The 20,070-nt window shown below is 40.8% G+C and overlaps 2 protein-coding genes across 3 annotated transcripts in view; both read left to right on the top strand.

Annotated features, from left to right (window-relative positions):
• ppfibp2b (PPFIA binding protein 2b) overlaps positions 1–14,725 on the top strand; it is a 93,752-nt gene extending 79,027 nt beyond the window's left edge. Inside the window, exons 18-30 of the mRNA XM_084733284.1 lie at positions 1,145–1,177; positions 2,215–2,247; positions 3,346–3,481; positions 3,767–3,886; positions 4,843–4,993; positions 5,428–5,539; positions 5,630–5,718; positions 5,938–6,060; positions 7,046–7,171; positions 7,255–7,443; positions 9,015–9,215; positions 11,685–11,750; positions 14,202–14,725. Of these exons, the coding sequence (XP_084589410.1) occupies positions 1,145–1,177; positions 2,215–2,247; positions 3,346–3,481; positions 3,767–3,886; positions 4,843–4,993; positions 5,428–5,539; positions 5,630–5,718; positions 5,938–6,060; positions 7,046–7,171; positions 7,255–7,443; positions 9,015–9,215; positions 11,685–11,750; positions 14,202–14,264 (1,442 nt within the window). The 3' untranslated portion in view covers positions 14,265–14,725. The remainder of the gene's footprint in view (positions 1–1,144; positions 1,178–2,214; positions 2,248–3,345; positions 3,482–3,766; positions 3,887–4,842; positions 4,994–5,427; positions 5,540–5,629; positions 5,719–5,937; positions 6,061–7,045; positions 7,172–7,254; positions 7,444–9,014; positions 9,216–11,684; positions 11,751–14,201) is intronic.
• A 1,415-nt stretch (positions 14,726–16,140) lies between these two features.
• On the top strand, positions 16,141–19,080 carry rep15 (RAB15 effector protein). Of its 2 annotated transcripts, XM_084734438.1 has the most exons (4): positions 16,141–16,872; positions 17,062–17,130; positions 17,234–17,567; positions 17,672–19,080. In XM_084734438.1, exons 3-4 carry the CDS (start codon positions 17,286–17,288, stop codon positions 18,215–18,217), a joined length of 828 nt encoding a protein of 275 aa, XP_084590564.1. In that variant the 5' UTR covers positions 16,141–16,872; positions 17,062–17,130; positions 17,234–17,285; the 3' UTR covers positions 18,218–19,080. The 2 variants fall into 2 exon arrangements, with proteins under 2 accessions (XP_084590564.1, XP_084590563.1); XM_084734437.1 differs by lacking the exon at positions 16,141–16,872 and having other exon boundaries at positions 16,889–17,130.
• Positions 19,081–20,070: the final 990 nt, after the last annotated feature.

Raw genomic sequence — 20,070 nt, 5'->3', positions numbered from 1 at the left:
ATGACTTACTCCCAGGAGTTGCATTGTAACATGTTATGTGTGGTGTTTAAGGAGGATGATGTGGGCTGGTGTGGAATCAAAGTGGGCCGACAACGATGCATCTCTCTCTGGCTAGCTTTCTTAGATCTAAGACATGTTAGCTTAGCTCTTATCCTGGCTCTCTTCCTGAGCCGACCATGGACCAGCTGTATGACCGTCTGAAAGTCCTCGACACTTAATCTATCATCGAACGTATAAATATGTTTCATATTTAACCATCCAACCTATGCGGTGTAAGCTAGTTTAAGGCTCAGTCTTTTAGTTATATCATGTACGCAGCTGTTAAATAAACATTCTTACACACTTACACAGGATTATTATGTTAAAATGTCTTAGATGGAAACATTACAAAGTCCACTGAAGACGGACTTGAAGCATTATCATTAGCTCACATTAGCCAGTTACACTTATGAAAACTGCCAGCGACAATCATCATTTTAGCTGACAAAATCCACAGTCGTCAGCTAGAAATGAGAAGCTGCTTTTGTTTACATCGAAGACCTTGTATTTTAACAGTTACTCCCAATTTCGATGTTAAATCTGCCACCATTGTACAGAGGAAAGAGGGTCACGCTCAGGACTAATATGCTCCAACAAGGCAACTTCATCATGTTTGGTAGAAAATCGCATGAAATGTTTTCAGCCATGCAGCTTTCATCAGTGAGTCCCACCGTCATCACTGTAAACAGCATCTGCATAGTGTGAGAATTAAAAGCTGGACAGGCGTAGCGACAGTAACTAAAGAGGGCGGCGCTTTGCGAAGGGGCAGTTGCCCATCGGGATAAAAGTACAGCTTGATTCGCGACTGGCAGCTGCAGCAGTCTCGCTCTATACTGGACCCAATTATTCAAAAATCAATGCCCCCATTAGTCACTTAGACACAAAAATAAGGGAAGACAGTAGAGTTGAAAATACTGAAGTGACCTTTTGAGTGGGACAATGTTATGTCGCAATAAACCATATTCAATAATCAGTAGTTGTTGAATAACTCATTGTCAACTAACTTTGCTCCAACTGCTTCCTTGTCTGTGCCCTTTCTCTCTCTCCTCCTCCTGTCTGCTTTGCGGTCGGATTGCTCTCGTCTCTGTTTGTGCTCTGGCTGCAGTTCGCTGCAGGAGTGCCAGTGCTCCGGCTTTAGGTACTGTATGCTCACACAATGTTCATATGTCAACACTGGAAGTGAACTTTCAGGAGAATTCAGTCAATTCGCTAATGTTTTTTTGTTTTTTGCTCTGACTTTGAGTCTTCTGACAAACAAAATTTAGTTATCTCATAAACAAAACAAGATTGTCCCTGTCACAGCCAAACCTCAGAGGTGAGCAGAGTCAGGGTGAGTAGCTGTTTTTCGCCGAGGATCAAGCTGCTCTAAAGCGGGATTATTAGGGCTCCTTCATGACTCAGAGAGCTGTCGAAGATAATGCCCGGCTCTCTCGCATCAGCATTCGCTGAAACACACACGCGCACACTTAAAAGCTAATAGGCATATAAGCACACAGCCAGTCATGTATCAGCCTACACAGATCCAGAGCTTAAAGCAGGAGGTTAATCAGAGGGCTGTGAGAGGGCGAGGAGTGCAAGCTTAAGGATGTGTGCAGTTCAACTAGCTCAGACATCCAAAGTAAACAAACAAGGATGCAACCTGCCTTCCCCCGTTTTGCTCTCACTGCCACACACCATCACCGACAGTCTGAAGCAGGGCGCCGCTGAGAAAGAGCAAGTCGAGCAAGTGCTCAAAATAAACAGGTGTAGACTGAAAAAAATCCACTCCTTTGTTCTGGCACCACCTTTGTTAAACTCCTCAGCCTCTCAAGGTTTTGAGGAGGACGTTTCAGGAAATGGGTGTGGGAGGCTCGCAATCCTCTTTAGGTCATCCCCTCAGTTCAGGTGACCTCTCATATATGGCTTGTTAACTGTTGAGCTTCGAGGCTAGCAAAGAGCCACCCACACTCGCAGTATCTGCGGAAACAAATATGAATTTCATGTCAACAAGGAGACTTAATCTCGTCTGCATTTCTGACCCACTTAGGCACCTGCCCGGGGCTTGTAGATGTGCTGTTTAATACACTTAACATGTATATAACATTTGTTTTGGAGATGAAGAGGGTGTGACTAATGCTTGCTTCTGCTTTCTGTCTGCTCGCTTTCTTCTCACTTCACTAACCTCCTGTGCCTCAGGATCTCCTGGAAAACATGACCTCTATGATGTCGGTGGGTATTGCATCTCAACCCCAGTGTGTAATTTTGTTACATCCTGTTCAGCGAGCCTCACATGAAACGAGTGAATAATATATACAGGTTGTACCTGTAGTTCTTTGTAGTGCAAGTGTATACAACATAGACGACAACGAATAAATCTGCTTAGCCTGCCAGCTTGGTGCTACTATTATTACACACAGAATATTTGCCCTTTGTAACAGACATGCTGCTTAGTGGCACTTGTATGTAGTAGACTGCTGGTGTTTCTTCTCTTACTTGAAATCATTACAGACAAGCACAGTTGTCATCTTTCTTTGTGAAATGAAGACGCACTCTGGACCGCTTCTTCCTCTCTGGCCATGACTCATTCTTGCTGCAAGTGTCTAGCAGCATAGATGCATGAGTTTGAAATTGTTTTGCAATTCGTATCTGTCAGAAAAACATGTAGCATTGATGAAAGGAATTGATAAGCTCAGAGCCATATGATGTTGATGGATCTGACAGTTTTGAACCTGTTCTCACCAGTTTCTGTTCTTGATTCCTATCCTTATGCATAAGGCAATTATTAAAGCTGCATCAGTTCAAGTCTTTTGACACTTTACATCAATGAAATAATGTTGTTATGGCTAACATGTTAGCAAACGGTTGCCTATTTGCATATCCATCAAACACAGAGCAACATTAGGATCCATTTGGAGTCACGTCTTTGCTCACCTGATGAATGTACCAAAACAATCATGTACGTCCATTTGATCCATTTTTAATATAAACAACATTAATTAGTGCAGCTTTAAAGTTATAGTGCTATCTGAAGGGTTTGTAATATGAAAGAGGAAATAACAAACACGAATTTGCAATAGCTGTGACAAGTTATTGCAACATACATATACACATGCATGTTAGTTGCAGCTAATACATGTAAATGTAAAAAAAACCCACTACCAATGGAAGAGACAGAGCAAAAGTGTGCTTTAACTTTAAGCAAGCAAACAATCAGCATGGGCTGTGGTCCATGTGGCTCTCTCACAAATTTATTTTGGATCCCAGACTTCTCCTTATTTTGTTGAACTGGAGTATGAATGACTGTATTCTTGTGTTTTTGTTTGACAGGGCGTTCAGAGAAGCTAGAAGAGTGTGTTTTGTCAGACCAGTCCCCTCTGTCTTCTGGAGTGGACTCTGGACAGCAGTCCCCGGTCTCACCAGAGAACAGGAAGACTCACAGAGGCATTAAGAAACTCTGGGGAAAGTAAGTTTTACCATTTTTTTTTTCGTTCACACAGCCACATTCTCTCCAATCTCAGAACAACATCAGCAATGCCAAAACCTGGTCAAACATGATTGGTCAATTTTACTTGGACTGAAGGGGACTACAAATGGAAACCAGAACATTTGAGATACCAAAATCTTGTCCCTTGCCTACAGATTCTGCGTTCATATGCAGATATCTGTATGTAGAGATGACATTTTCCCAGTCTCTGTGCCTCTTTCTGTTTTTCCTTCGCACACTCATCACTGCCTTGGTTGTCACCAGGATTCGTCGCAGCCAGTCAGGTAGTCCTGCCCAGGTTCACGACCCTGAGCTGGGAGACTTTAAGAGAGGAGGCTTCAGAGCTACAGCTGGACCAAGACTGGCCCGTTCAGGGAACACACGGTATAAAGACACAGTTATACACATACTGTGTTTTTTTTCCCAAGGAAACTAAAAAACTAGTTAGTTAGTTTCCTTGATATTTTCATATATGTGTGTAAAATATGTCAAAGCCCAGAGGAAAGCACACTGAATCGAAGGTAGTTGTCTGTTTCAGATTGCAGTTCAGCTCTTATTTCGGCAAGTCAGAAGTCTGCAAATCCATTCAAACTCACACCACAGGTTTGATCTCACATCTTTAAAAATCACAATGAGATTGACGTGGAGTACTCGCAGTCTCTACTGTCTGGAATGTCAAACAATACCTGCATTCAATCCTTTATGTACTCAAATCTAGAAAAAATGACTATATGTATGGTTTTGTCAGCAACCAATCATGGCAAGCGTTCTTCAATTTAATATGACGTGAGACTGGCCCACTACCACAGCAGCTACAACCTATATAGTCTGTGTTGTGGTGGTGTTGAGCGTGGTGTGTGTATTTGATAGGTTTGACAGTTCAACATGGAAGCCACCAAAATGTTGTAAAGTTTGATGAAAATAAATACATGAAATCCTGAAGGATTATTTCAGGAAAGGGATGATGCTATCAAATGAAGTACCCTCTTAATATCAGTATCACTTAAAGGGTACTAGTAATGGTACATTCAAGTACTCTGACACTGATTGCATAGAGTTTCCTAGTTGGACATTGCCTTTTTAATCCAAAAGCAGACTTTCATAATTCTTTTCAGGGCTTCTACTTTTACTATTTTTTTCTCGACCACGTCTTGAAAATAGAGATAATCAATATACATTTTAAGCTGCTGATGGCGTCCCGTCTCACTCAAATTGATTTTTCATATTGTTATGAACAAGGATTATAAGCTGTAGCTGCCTGGAATAAAGCATTAAAACAACCTGCAGTATGTGGTTCCAGGTCCATGTTTCTCACATGTCTTCTCTTCTTGCCGGGTCAGAGACCTGAAGATGCCTTTTTCCAAGTGGAGCACAGAGCAGGTGTGTGACTGGCTTGAGGAAATTGGACTCGGTCAGTATGGCATCCTCGCTCGCCACTGGGTCACCAGCGGTCAGACTCTACTGTCTGCCACCCCGCAAGACCTAGAGAGGGTAAACACACACAACATTTACTCTATTTGGAGCACTTTTTTTTTTTTAAAGATGATGAACCTGAGAAGTGTCTGGCTCACTTGGTTTACCTGGCAAAATAATCTTCCATTCAGCCTGTCAAATATTTTTCAGTTCTACCTGTCTCATCATTGTTGCTGTCTGTCTGTCTCTCTGGCATTTAGCAACGCCTGTCTCTGCTTTTCAACCTGCTCGTTAGTTTCGCCTTCAATGCTGTCACACTGTCCACCTCAGTCCAGCCCTACCACCACCCACCCCCTCAAACTTCTGTCTCTCAGCAGGACCATTTTAATTAGATAATTTGCTCTAATGGTGGCACATTCTTTCTTTCTCAGGTGAACCTGTGATGTCATGTGTAAGATGTGAGTAAATGTGACAAGATGAAATAAATGATTTCTCCTCCGCTGCGTCTCCAGGAGCTGGCGATGAAGAACCCGCTCCACAGGAAGAAGCTCCAGTTAGCCATCAAGACGTTTAGTGAAAAACAACCCGAGAAGTCTGCAGAGCTCGATTACGTCTGGGTCACTCGTACGTACCGAAACCACACACACCGCAATAAAACACTCACTAACAGAACTTCATTCTTACATTTTGTTTGTTTTTTCTAATGTTGCAAAGGTTGGCTCGATGACATCGGCCTTCCTCAGTACAAAGACCAGTTTAATGACGGAAGAGTGGATGGGCAGATGCTGCAGTACCTCACTGTGGTGAGTTTGCAACTAATGATGTGAAGCTTAAATAAGAGCTGAACAGCACACTAGTTTAAAGTTAAAACAGGGTTTATGGAATTCCAGATAAGTAAAATTACGCAAATGACTGATTTCACCTCCTCAGGATTAAAACTGACACACAAAAGATTAGATTCTCTGCTCACTTTCTCTTTTCTGTGTAGTTGCACTCATTTCTCTTTCTTCTCTCCATCTCAGAATGACTTGTTATTCCTTAAAGTGACCAGCCAGCTGCATCACCTCAGCATCAAATGCGCCATTCATGTTCTCCATGTCAACAAGTTCCATCCTAACTGCCTCAAACGCAGACCCAGCAATGAGGTAAGAGTGTGTGTGTGTGTGTATGTGTGTGTGTGTGCAGGGTTCAATGTTAATGTTGTTTTTTATTTTCACTTACCTGGTCGGGCAAGTGGTTTGGAAATACACTTGTCCAAAGTAACTTTTTCTCTTGCCTCTGTACGAAAGGTTTAATTTATGAGCGTTTTTTTAAATAACAACAAAGACTACAGTTAATTGTCATGTTTAATCAAGGGCTGTGGCATCTGTAAAATATCAGATAATAGCGAAAAATGTCCATAATGGCTTTTCAGAGTCCAAGATGATGTCTTTAAATGTCTTGTTTTGCAAGTTCAAACCCAAAGCTATTCAGTTTAGTATGATGATAAATGAAGAGAAGTGGGGAATCTCCATATTTGAGAGGTGAAAAACAGTATTTTCTGCCATATTTTACAAGAAAAATTACTAAAATGATTCACTGATAATCAAAACAGTTTAATAGTTTGTTTTTTTTTATCTCATTTTACTTAGCCTGGGCAAGCTGGCAATCCTTAGTGTTGAGCCTGGTGTGTGTGTGACTGTATTGATTCAAAGAAGAGTTGGAGTTTAGTGTAGCATCTTGAGCAGCGTTCGGTTTCTACACACCAACTGAACAAATTCCCAGAAAAGTTGAGGCCTCATTTCTTTCAGCTGTTTTCAAACTTTTCTGTTTGCAATTGTGTTTTGTGAAATTACATTTTGGACTATTAATTCATATCCTGCACTGCACTGTTATTTTTATTATGTTGTCCTCCAGTTTAGTATCATTACAATTTACTACAGAAGTCTGGTCCATATTTCTGGTCCTTGGGGGGGGGGGGGGATATCCTCAGTAGTTCTCTTTCCACATTTTCTTACAGATGTACGTCACTTTGATAGGATGTAAGGAGACCTACATGTGCTTTATATAGTGCCCGTTGTTTCGGGGTATTTTTTGTTCTGTTCAGTTGGGAATCCACAGCACAATGTTTATTGTGTGTTTGTGTTGTAGAACCAGTTTACTCCCAGTGAAGTGGTCCAGTGGTCCAACCATAGGGTCATGGAGTGGCTCAGATCTGTGGATCTGGCAGAGTATGCACCGAATCTGAGGGGCAGCGGCGTGCACGGAGGACTAGTAGTGAGTACACATAATTGTGCAGTTTATGGGATGAAAATCAAAATGCTACCAAAATCATCATAAATTTATCTCTCCTCTATTAGATGCTGGAGCCTCGGTTTAACTCAGACACGCTAGCCATGCTACTGAACATTCCTCCTCAGAAAACACTGCTGAGACGCCACCTAACCACCAACTTCAACAGCCTGGTGGGAGCACAAGCTCAGCAGGAGAAGAGGGAGTACTCTGAGGCAGCGGGGTACACCCCACTCAGCATCACAGCTAAAGTCAAGGTAAGATAACAAAGGGACGGGTTATTATGTGGCTTGAAATAGAGAAGAAAGTACTCAGAGGCAACAATGCTGCATTAAGAGAACACACACACACACACAGCTAACTCGCCTTCTCTTCCTGCATGTGTGAGAAACCACCTTAATCTGAGGTGAAACCTTGGTGTGTCAGCTCAGTTTAAGCTCTGAGCCTTTCAGTGTGTTTAAGCCTGTGAGAGCAGAGTAAACCCCGGACTGCTCTGCTCCTCCTCACAGCTTTAAGACCCAGCCATCAGCCGCAGCCTCGTCTCTAAGTCCCTCTGTGCTCTGCTGAAGAAAAGTGGAAGAATAATCCACCCTAAAACACAATGCGCGCTTGCTGTTGACCCATTTATGACCTTGGACACTTAGATTGGAAATGTCTTCAGCTACTCTGTGAGCACAAAATATTTTTGCGGATGGTTTTGTGGGGAGATGTAACCTGGGAGGCTAAATTGACCGTGGATCTAAAAAATAACAAAACACAAAAATAGTTTATTTGCGTGTGTGTGTGTGTGTGTATTTTCTCCCTGAGGACCAGCCAGAGTATTATTATAGTGCTTTGTGATAATATCACAGTGGCTTTAGTCAGCAAGAGTGAGCTTAGAGGACACATTCCTCTAAGCTGCACTCTGGTGTTGCTTGGCACCACTTATTACTCACATGCACTGAATGCAACATTCAGGCAGGAATAGAAGAAAACTGATGTTTAGAAGACATATAACACTTGCAAGTAACATTTACCTTGTATTTTATTGATTAATATTAATAATCTTAATCTCTCAACATCAGCTTCATTCAAACTTTACAGAAACCAAATAAGACTCACCAAAAATGTTGTGGTTCATCTTTCCGCCATCCCAACAATCACCAACTCTGGTTTGGTCCAAATGAATCCTTAATTCACGGCGTATAGGAGCACGCAGCGCAAGTGATAATGGACAGCTGGCGCATCCTCGGGAGAGAGGCTCTGCAGGTCCGCTTCTGCTGTGTCCACCTGACACTGATGACGCTGGCAAGCACTTTTGTGGGCTGTAAAACCAAAACAGTTAGCTTACAGATGCTACAAGGCTCTGTAGAGCTGAGGGGAACTGCAGAGTTGGTCAGTTATTATCCAAACTGCCTATTGTCAACATCCATCAGAGTGTGTACCCCTACTTCCTGATTCAACTTTAATCTACAGTATTTGGTGTTGGTAACATTTCAAGGTGCACCATCGTTGAGCCTTCATATAAAAATAAATGATTAAATAATTTGGCTGAATGTTGGCTTGTTTATAACCCGTCTGATTATCTGACTCTTACCTTGTTATACTGATGTTGTCCTACATTTCATCCATAAGTTTGACAGAGTAATTAAAATGATAGCCAAAACTGCACAAACAAAAGCCAAGTTGTAATAAACTAAATTTAGACTTGTTGAAGTGATCAGATCTTAATCACACTGTGATTATATCATATTTTGATCAGTTACTTTCCACTTTCATCACCTGTGATTCACATCAGACAGATTAGATTCAGACAGTCATATCCCTTTGTGATTCCTTCTCATTGCAGCCGAAGAAGTTGGGCTTCTCTAACTTAACTCACCTCCGGAAAAGACGGCCGGATGAATCTACAGACTACGTGTGTCCAATCGAGTCGTCCTCGCCTCAGTCGGGACAGTCTGCAGTGAACGGGGTGCAGGTTCGGCCCTACGCCGGCTTCAGAGGCCTGAGCCCCATCCTGGACCGAGAGTCCGACTGCACCAGGGACCAGGTGGGGCTCGACAACAGCAGAGCTGACCCATCTCCATGACAGCTGTGACAACAAATGGCGATACTGTGTTGTCATGCTTTCCATCAGCCAATCAGCTGTCACTGCTACTACACTGCTTCCTTTGCTTGCGGTCCATAATACCTCAGTCCATCCCCTCCCTGCTCCTCTAAAACCCTGCCCATCAGCCCGACCCTGTGCCTTACGAGTGAAGAGATTCAGAGAGGCCCAGATAAACCTGCCTGACAGCTGCTTGTCATGAAGGCCATACTGAGACAATGAATCTACACACTTGAAGTATTTTGAGTTCACTTCCAGTCAGATGCCTAACTAACCCGACCTCAGCCTCAAACCTGTGCCATGATCTAACTCATCATGAGAGAACACAGCATCTCTCTGGACTCCACTTTCTGTGACATCACTTCCTGTAATCCATATAGCATACAGTATATATGGACATCTCTTGTTGTACAGTATTAAGCCATTGTTCTAACATTTGTGCACCACCATTAGATGATTTTATGTGTGAGTCAGTCATTGAATCATTTACAAGTTTGATTTTCCAGTTTCATACAGTTTTGTCACATGGTTGAGATGAACTTGTGCAATATTTGCATAATATTATGGAGGGATTTTATTTAATATTTATGTCATTGCAGAGAAAATGATAACATAGCATGTTTAATTTTAAGCCGAGGTGGTGATTTTGTACTGTTATTTTCATATTTTCTGTAATAGTATTTTTATAGTAAAGAAAATCCTGCTCCGCAAAGGAAGCTTACATGTGGTCATGTAAATGTAAAAAGATTTATCAAATCATTTAATAAACAAAATCATACGTGTGTAAAGTTGATTCCTTCTTCCTACACAAAAGGCAGAAAGGTCAGGGTAGAAGTAGACATATAAAGCAGTGGATTTCTTTTTTAATTCAGTTATTCTGGAAGTGCACCATATTAGGGAAGAATACACTAAATCCTGTATGTCTCTTATCACAACCCCAATTCCAAAAAAGTTGGGATGTTGTGTAAAAGGTAAATAAAAACAGAATGCAATGACATGCAAAAACTTTTCAACCTATATTCAACTGAATATGGTACAAAGACAAGATATTTAATGTTAAACTGATACGTTACAACGTTAAACAACGTTATTGTTGTTTGTGAATATAAACTCATTCTGGATTTGATGCCTGCAACATGTTTCAAAAAAGTTGGGAAAGGGTCTTGTTTACCACTGTGATACATCACCTTTTTTTTTTTTTACCAACACTCGATAAGTGTTTGGGAACTCAGGACACTAATTGCTGAAGTTTTGAAAGTGAAATTCTCTGTCATTCTTGCTTGATATACGACTTCAAGGTCTCCAAGTCTCTGTTGTCTTATTTTGTGTTTTATAATGCACCACACATCTTCAGTGGGAGACAGGTCTGGACTGCAGGCAGGCTAGCGTAGTACCCAAAGTCTTTTGGAACACATGTAAAATGTGTCTTGGCATTGTCTTGCTGAAATAAGCAAGGACGTTTCTGAAAAAGACATTGTCTGGAGGGCAGCATATGTTGCTCCAAAACCTGTATGTGTCTTCCAGGACATATATGATGGTTAGCCATGATGCTATGGGCACTAACACACTCCCATATCATCACAGATGTTGGCTTTTGAAGCTGGCACTGGCAACAAGCTGGATGGTCCTTCTCCTGTTTAGCCCAGAGGACACAACATCTGTGGTCTGTCCAAAAGACAATCCAAACAGATGTTTTTTGAACATTCCACAACTTTCTCAGTCTTTTGCTGCCCCCCTCCCAACTATTTTTGAAACATGTTGCAGACATCAAATTTAGAATGAGTGTATATTTACGAAAAAAAAAAAAAAAAAGCTTATCAGTTCAAACATTGAAGTTCTTGTCTTTGTACTACTGTATGCAATTTTATATGAGTAGAAAAGTATTTGTAAAAGCACTGCATTCTACTTTTATTTCCATTTTATACAATGTCTTAACTCTTTTGAAATTGGAGTTGTAAATCAAGACCAATCTCACAGATAAGGGAGACACACAGATGTGACTGACAGGGACAAAACTAAGTGATGGACTCACTCTATGTGGAGCCACAGTGGACGGCATGCCTGAGTAACCTGCATCAACCACTAATCTGCTTTCATCATCATCTTCACCATCATGGTGGCTGTCATGGCTGTTTATGACACCAGCTTCCCTCTCAGTGGACCAATCTGAACCAAGATGGCTGCTGACCATTACCATGGTAACCCTTATAAAGATGGCATGTTTGACTATGGCTCAATGGCGATGTATAGTTCACATTAGCATACTTAACATGAAAGCATTCATTGCTATTTTCTAAAGCCTTAGAAAACTCATCATTGTTTCACTGAAAGTCTGTAATCGAGACTTGCAATGGGTTCATGAGATCCTGTGTGTGTCCTCTGTGTGTGTGTGTGTGTGTGCGCGCGTTGCAGATGGCGATCACAGAGGGTACCATGTTGCAAATAGAAGCTCTGTCTGAAAGCATCAACAACCTCACAGTAAGCACCAGCACACACAAGCTGCTGGTAATGACTTATGTAGCTGATTCATTCACCCAGCAACTGCTCCTCGTCGGTTGTAACAGAAGTTTGAGTCATTCAGATGGTAAACTCTGGAGCTTATCTGACACAGAAACAACATTAAAACACCACAGATCTGCGTGATAATGATCGGAAAGGGAAACCTGCTCGCTGGTACTTTATTTGCTGTTACCAGACAGATGCCAGTCTTGGTTCTTTTGCTCCTGTTCAGTTTGGTGGAGTCATCTCAGTAATTGAACCCTGAGGTTTTGAATAACTAACTTGTAAAAGCACATCTTGAAAGCTGCTTAAAGCAACAACTCCAGAGAAATATTTGGGCCTGGAGATCTTAAAAAAATAAAATATTATCCCTATTTTATTGGTATTTAAAGAGTTTAATCTCAAAGTGAAATATTTATTCTAAATAATTATTTTTACATTTGAGTATCATTTATTTTTTTTTAAAAAAATCTTTTTCATGCACAAATGTATAACATTGTGAGTTAAGCCTTTGATTTATAATTTCAGAAAGAAAATAATGACATCACTATCACGTCTGTATGGTAAATAAACAGCTTAGGCATCTTAGCTTAGCATAAAGGCTGGAAACAGACTCTAACAACTAGCATGACTCATTCCAAAAAGTCAGACATCAAAGCTGAACTGGCCTCAACTTTTCACAGCACTCAGCAACAACGTAGTCAGACACATTTAGCTGTTTTGTAGCGGCGTTGCAGGTAATGTGAACATAAAGTCGAGGTCACCAACTAACATGTTATAGCTAGTTTGCTCACAATTTGCCGTTGCGTGGTGGACGAATTTCCTGGCCATGAGCAGAAACTTTCTGCTCTTTCTTCACTAGTTACCTGGCAGTTATTGGCAGATTTTGTAACCTTTGCACACAGCCAGGATAGTAGCATGTTTCCCCTGATTCTGGTCTTTATGCTAAGCTAACTTGCTGTAAGTTCCAGCTACATATTAAGTATGCAGATATTAGAGTGGCATTGATCTTCTAATCTAATTTGTGGTAAGGCAGCAAATAAGCATATTTCCCATAATGTCAAACTATTCCTTCAGATGTTATTCATTAACATGTAAAAGCATTATTTTAACACTGTCGCTTGTGGAGGTGAACCTACTTGTAACTACTTAATATGCTGCTGGGTATGTTTTGTACAGACAAATCTGAATCCAGAAAGTATCTTGTAACAGTAGCTGTCAAAATACTGTCTTTGCATTATAGTGGAGTAGAATTATAAAGTACAGAAAAACATCTTGAATCGTGTTATAGTTCCACCTGTGCCTTTCAAGTAAAAAAAATCTTTTGAGAAAAGACTTGTTGTTGCTTAACTCTGCAGTAAAACTGGTTATATGCTGACTTGGGATAAGTTCTCATTCTGTACGTCTCTCAAAGTGCTATATATTATTTGGAGCAATTACACAATTGGTACTGGTTTCCAGTAACAAGGAGGTTTTTCTTGACACAATTGGAAGCCATTGCTAATGGTACTCTTCGTAAGGACCACATTTCCCATAGGTCCTTGACAACCAAAACCTTAAGTTGCCTCTTAAGCATAGACAGTAAAAGATGAAGTGGATGGAGCTTCTGGGTCTGAAAAGTGAAGCCAATGCGAGCCAATTATTTGAAATGGCCAGCAGGGGGCCACGTGGGGACAAGGGGGGAAAGACTATTGCACGCACTAAGTGGGCCATATACTCAGGAAGTAAACCTGGAAGCTAGAAAACTTTTTCAGCTTATGCACCAGGCGAGCAAATCTCATTGAACTGAATGGGCACCATCTTTGCATTCACTATATCTATGATTGAGTCAAATGAAAAATGTCCCTACATCTCACTTGATGTATGGCCATGGGTTTATGGTATCAACAGCTAGTTTCAAGTATTCTTCTACACTGCATGATGTTCAGTTTGTAAATTATGGTCCCATTTAAAGTGAAATACACTGTAAAGCATGGTATGTTTTGTGAATCTGTCCAGTGCAACACACCGGGCTCACAAAACTCAGATAAAATTGTCAAACTAGACAGTATTGATAAAATATGAATCAAGATTCTGTTACTACATTCCCTGTACTTTAGCTGTTTAGCTGTACTTAACACTGGACAAACCAAAACTAAGCATCAACCAAGTCCCAGTATGCCGCACCGGCTTCATGTTCGCATCAGGACTGTGCATGCTCTGGTTGCAAAATCCAAGATGGCGACCCAAGATGCCAACCTCAAGGCTTCAAAACAGTAGACCAAAAAGCACTGCCTGATGTAACTGTGGCTCTGTCCACTAATTCTTCTGTCTATTCTCTTAAGTCAAAGTTTATTGAGAGTTTTAAATACACTGTTAACTTATCCCAGCTCAGTGACCAACCCCCACGCTTTCTAACCCATTACCACTCCCATGATGCTTTGCTTCTAGTACCTGCTCAGCCGAGACGAGCTGAAGAAGGAGCTGAGGCGGTCTCAGACGGCGCTAGTTTGAAGGACAATGACCTGACGCCACTGGCTCACTAATGCGGTCAATCAACCACAGAGACCTGTAGCAACCAATCATACACCTGTACTGTACCTCAAGACCCGGCCTAACACTGCAGTGTGGAGCTGCTACATCTACTTCTACTAGCCGCTGATACCTCACATAACAACGCCAGTCACACTGCAGATACAGTGGACCTAGAGACACCAGTGGACTTACACAATGTGGAAAACAATCATCAAGGGTTGCTTACAACTTTTTTTTATTCCTAAAATAATGAACTGAACTGTTAATCTTTAACCATTTGTGGCTTTTTAACTGCTTTCCTTGTTTCCCTATGCAATGTGCCCTCTAATGATCAAACTGACCACTGTGTACTGTATATACTGTGCTCGTATATCAAAGGGAACAACAGAACCTCGTTAGCCATCTCTTGTTTTATGGCAGTCACATGATATGCAGAGTATGTGCTCTGAGGGTAGTCAAAAAATATCCAGGTTCAAAATTGAAACAAATGCACACAATGACAATTGTATGAAGCCAAGTTCCTCAATATATGATTTTGAAATTAAGAGACATTACCCACATGATATGTTAAAACAAACTTGTTATTTTGGTAGAACTAATTTTTTTCAGTTTGTAAAAGGGCTGAACAAGAGAACACTTACCTAACCCATGTTACTTTGTTGAAATAAGTTATATTATTTCAGAAAGATTCTGCCAAAATGAATTCTAGTGTTTTTTTTTTTATAAATTGTAAACTGATACAGTAGCTGCAGTACATAGACAAGTGTTGTCCATTAGCCCCTGCTTAAAGCATCTTTACAAAACACATGTCCATGAAATATCTGGACTGCTGACACTGGTGTGGGTGGAATGACTACAAGTGTGTGATGAGAGCTTCTCAACAAAATGTTCAGAGACAGTCTGCAGATCAGTTTGAAAGACGGAGTCTCTGTGGTCAAAGATGAGCATCCAACAATTAATCAGTGCATAAAATGTGAGAACGTTGATGAGTGAGGTATGGTGATCGAAAGGAGCTTTACCAGCATGAGAAAATGGAAATGGTGTCTGGAAATGGGGCAGATTTTTTATGAGCCTATCACACATAAAGCATACTGGTGTGTATGTCAGGAAACAAATTAAAAGAAAGAAAGTGCGGTCCAGATATAAAAACAGTGCTGTCATTACGCAGTTAGTCCACCAGAGAGCACTGACAAGTTTACTGATTGAAATGTCCCTTTTAGTGCATCTTTTGGTCACAAGTCTAAAGAAAATAAACCTGCACTAATATTTTCATATTAAAAGTGTATTAAATTGATGTGTGTAATGTGAAAGGGGTTGCTTGTAATGATAAACTCACAGAGAATCTGGGACTCTGCAGGTCGCTTTAGAACTTTTTAGCTTCTTTCAGCTCAGTGTTTTGGTTTTACAGCCCACAACTTTGCTGTTTTGGGCCACTCTCACTGCTCAAGATAATCTTGTTACAGTCACAGTCGGCAGCTGTTTTCAGTGAAAAAGCTCTGATAAACAGATTGTTCACTATTTGCCCAGCACCGAACTGTAGTCAGACAAAGTTACTGACTAACTGCTGAACAAAGTGGAGCATTTACAAGCTTAAAAAAAAAAAGATATTTTTCCTCAGGTGTTGATGAGGACCAAAACACAGCTAAAGTTGGATTGAATACTTGATTTAAACAGTAGCTGTGGATGTATAAAGTTTTATAGTTTAGTTTTATAGGGTGGCCATACATCAGCTTCCCCTAAGCAGTCAAAAAATCTCTTTAAGGAATCCTTTTCAAAGATCCACTTTTGTGTTATGTGTTTATTTTAAATATAAATATTGGCTGATGTACTATATCATTAGCATATTTTGTGAGCTCTTACATCAATCGCTAAAGAGTTGGTTAGGCTTACATTTTTCTGAATTTTCAACAATTTTAACATGACGAGAACACTTTGTCCGGTATCAGCACAACCTATAGTTCATTTTACCTTATTCTCCCCCATTATACTGTATGAAGTACAGCACTCTACAAGAATTGACTAAGTCCATTTAGGAAAGAAGTAAAAATAAAAACTTGCTTTTACCAAGGATAAGTATGACTGCACATATGGAATCAGAATGATAAGGCAGAGCAGCAGATTGTTATGTTTGGTCTACAAAATAAAAGCAATTTGACCAACTGGATCCTGAGTAGCACTTAGTAGTAAACAGCTAATGTTAAAGGATTGGGAAAGTGACCTCAGGCTAATGTAATGTGAGCACATACAGTATATGTGCTTACCTGCATTACAACACTGGTATAGTAAACAACCATAAGCCAATGGAAAATCCTACAGCTGGACTACTTGACAAATAGATCAACTTCTATTGGTCAAAACTGGAACAAGAATAAATAAATGTCACATGTGACCCTTAAGTCCCTCCTAACCACTCCTCACTCCCCTTTCGTCCTCTAATGTGACATTACAAAAAGTAAAAGCTTCTGACCCAACCTACATGTCCTCATTTGCGCTTCCTTCTGAAAAGAGACAGTTAAGCATTTTGTTTACCCATCAAACCCCTCAGGCTCACTCCAGTCCTCAAGCTTCTGCCACAGCCAGTTAACTGGTAAGATGAGTCTTTTGTTGACTTACCTAAAATTTGACAAGTTGCAAACACCACACCCATGCTAACACCGTCGGCAGGTCCTGCCCCTCAAAACCTGTCGCAGAAAATCCTCTTTATTCTACTGAAAGTTCTGCACACGTCAGGTACAGCACCATACACACACATACACACACACCCTGTGTATCTCAGCAGGGCAGGGGACAGGAGCAGAGGGCAGATAGTGGACGTGGAACTAAAGAAACCTCCAGACCCATCCTGGTGAGTGTCTAGAATCACTTGTAAACCTTTTCATCCTCCAAATGTCCATTTCAGATTATAGTACAATATATATAATCTAATTGCACAAATTCTATACTTTCAGTGTATCAGGGAGACCACCCTCTGATCTCCTGCTCTCCATCATCATCTCCACCATGGGCCAGACCATCAGCAAACCCACTTCTAACCCTTTCCAGAACTCCAACTTCCTCTCCTCTTTCAAGCGTGGTACCTCCAGTCATCCTTCCTCTGATCTGAACACATCCCCTCGGCCGAGCATCTTCTCCACGCTGAGGAGGCCCACCGTCGCCAAACCCAATGATTTCATACCCCTATTCAACGACTGCATCTCTGCTGCCTCGTCTAGGACTCAAGAGTACCTCCTCTTCAAAGACCCAGAGGACAAGTTCCACCCGAGCCCCGAGGTGCTCACTCAGGTAAGTAATTTTATTCTTCAAAAAAGAAAGCTGAAGACTGCACCCTTTCAGAACTTCACAAAATTGCTTTAAAATGGTCTTTTCAACATCTTGTCTTTCACTAGATCTTCCTAATGACCTACATCTCTCAGAGCGTCACCCTCAACATGACAGACACCTTCAACTGCACCGCCATGACGCCCGAGCAGCGCATCCTCCTGGGGGCTGACTGGGTTTGGGCCGTGCTGGAAAAACCCACCAAGAACCCTCGGATCCAGATTGCCGTGCAGGTCCTACATCTGCCTGACAGGGAGGACACCGAGGAGGACGGCGTCCCACCAGAGGCCTGCAGCGAGTCTATACAGCTCGCCCAGAAAGAGTCCAGCGACAAGAACATGTACGAGAGGATGGTGGACTTCTGCACGTCCATCGGCAAGGACTGCTACGCCCTCTTCTTGTTCATGGGGAAGAAAAATGACAAGGGGAATATCTACGGCGTCCTCAGCAACAACTTTGAAGCCGCCATCGGGAAGTGCAACAAAATTGACAGAGCTTTAATTGAGAACTTCTTCAAAGGTTCCAGGTATCTCCATACACCTTCAGGAATGATGCAGGCCATTGTCACCAAGAGAGAAGGAGAGCCTCTCACTCTCATGATTAAATTCAGCTGAACCAAAGGGATTCTTAATATTAAATGACCAATAACAAGATACAGTGATGTGGAAATAAACTGTATGTGATGGAAATGTGGCGGCTGTTGATGAGAAACAACATCCAAACCTACACAGATGAAAGCAGATTTATTTTCAACTTATTCCAGCTGCTGATGGTGCTCAAGTATGTCAGTTCACTTGAAGAGTTTTCTTCTGTTTACTTAAGAGTCCTGTTTTCTGACAGCTTCATCTAGAAACTCAAAACACTTCTTCTATAAACAAAACTGATCGTGCATCTGTGAAGGGCTGCAAGGTCTTATCATACCATTTCAGTTTTTCAGTGTCTAAACTAACATAACATCAAGTCTTAAGTTTTAATTGGAAACTCAAAAGCTAGGTAGGTCCCACTGCAGTCTGTTACAAAAAATGTGTATTTGACAGTGTGCTTTTTTCTTTTTTTTTTTTACTGAGAACTACAGTATATGATGGCAAAAACAAAGAAAATTATACCCAAAGTTAAAAAATAAGTGGAATTATCTAACTTTATGAATTTATTTCATTACATTTTCTGTAAAGCGTCATTCTCAGATTGGACATTTTGACTGAGCACAAGGAACTAATTAGAGGCCTTTTTTTAAAGCAGACATTATCAGTCTATTTTATTACATAGAGCTGTGTAGGGGTGTGCCATATCGTATCATTCATGGTATATCATTATGTTTTTCAGGATAAAAAAAAAAACATATTGTGATAATGCCAATATTACAAGCTGTTGTTGACAGAATGAAACCACATTGTTCCACACAGCAGTGGCACTGTGTGGAAAAGGCACAGGATTGCAGCTGGGAGAGCTCAACAGCTATACTGAGTTGTAAACTAAACATGTTTTTTTCAGTTTTTTTCTCATATTGTTAAGAATATTGTTATTGCAGAATACCCTAAAATATCATACAATTATAGAGCCACATTATCCACCCCTGTACCTGTGTTTTTCCTACTGAAGGCCTGTCCTCATGGAGGACATTTTGACTTGTCATCCACAGGTGTAACTAATAAGATTAATGATGACTACGTCCTATATATTATTTACTTACAGGGTCCTGCTGTTCTGAGTGTTTCTAAGCCTGAAGCAGTGGTTCTCAAACTGGTGGGGCAGAGGTAGTGAAGGAGGGGCATGTATGATTGTGATTTATGTAACAAACAAGAGTTTGCTGATGCTGTCATGCTGACCTTTATTTTACTAAAATTCAGCTTGGATCCTTTTATTATTAGTTGCTTTCCTTATCCTTGTTGATCACTGCTAAAATTGCAGGGTTGTGGCGTGAACTTTTTTCGGCTTATGAAGGGGGGGACATGCAAGAAAAAGTCTGAGAACCACTGACTTAAAGGTAACAGAGCTATTGTTAATGTTATAAGCTACACCTGTACTTTTCCTGCTCTGACAACCTGAAAAAGGCCTATTAGATGTTATGCACAGCAAAACCTCGTACCTGTCTTCATTCTATAGTGTTTCTTCAAAGAGGAAAAGAATCGTACAACCATTGTGCCGTAAACTAACATGAGTGTATGTTGCACAGTTAAATATGTGAGTGCAGAGTCAGCATTTCATCAGTTTTATTAGCTGAAAATCATCCATCCTGACACTTAATCAGAGCTCAAAGCAGTGGTTCATCTGAAAATGAAAGGTTAATCAGTGCATGTATCTGCATTCCTGTCAAAACAAAGATGAATGCCCAAACACTTCTAAAAATACAGGTCAGAAAAAAACGAAATTGTTCCATAAGGTAGTTTTACCTGAAACTACTCACATTTCCTTGTTTGTTTGTTTTTTTTAATTTGCCTCACAAATGGCAATGGGTGAAACTGAAGGG

Source organism: Lutjanus erythropterus, chromosome 13 (assembly GCF_056507025.1).
Source record: "Lutjanus erythropterus isolate fLutEry1 chromosome 13, fLutEry1.hap2, whole genome shotgun sequence".
NCBI classification, from domain to species: Eukaryota; Metazoa; Chordata; class Actinopteri; order Lutjaniformes; family Lutjanidae; genus Lutjanus; species Lutjanus erythropterus.
The sequence above is the reverse complement of the archived record's forward strand: the minus strand, read 5'-3'. Positions and strand labels throughout refer to the sequence as shown.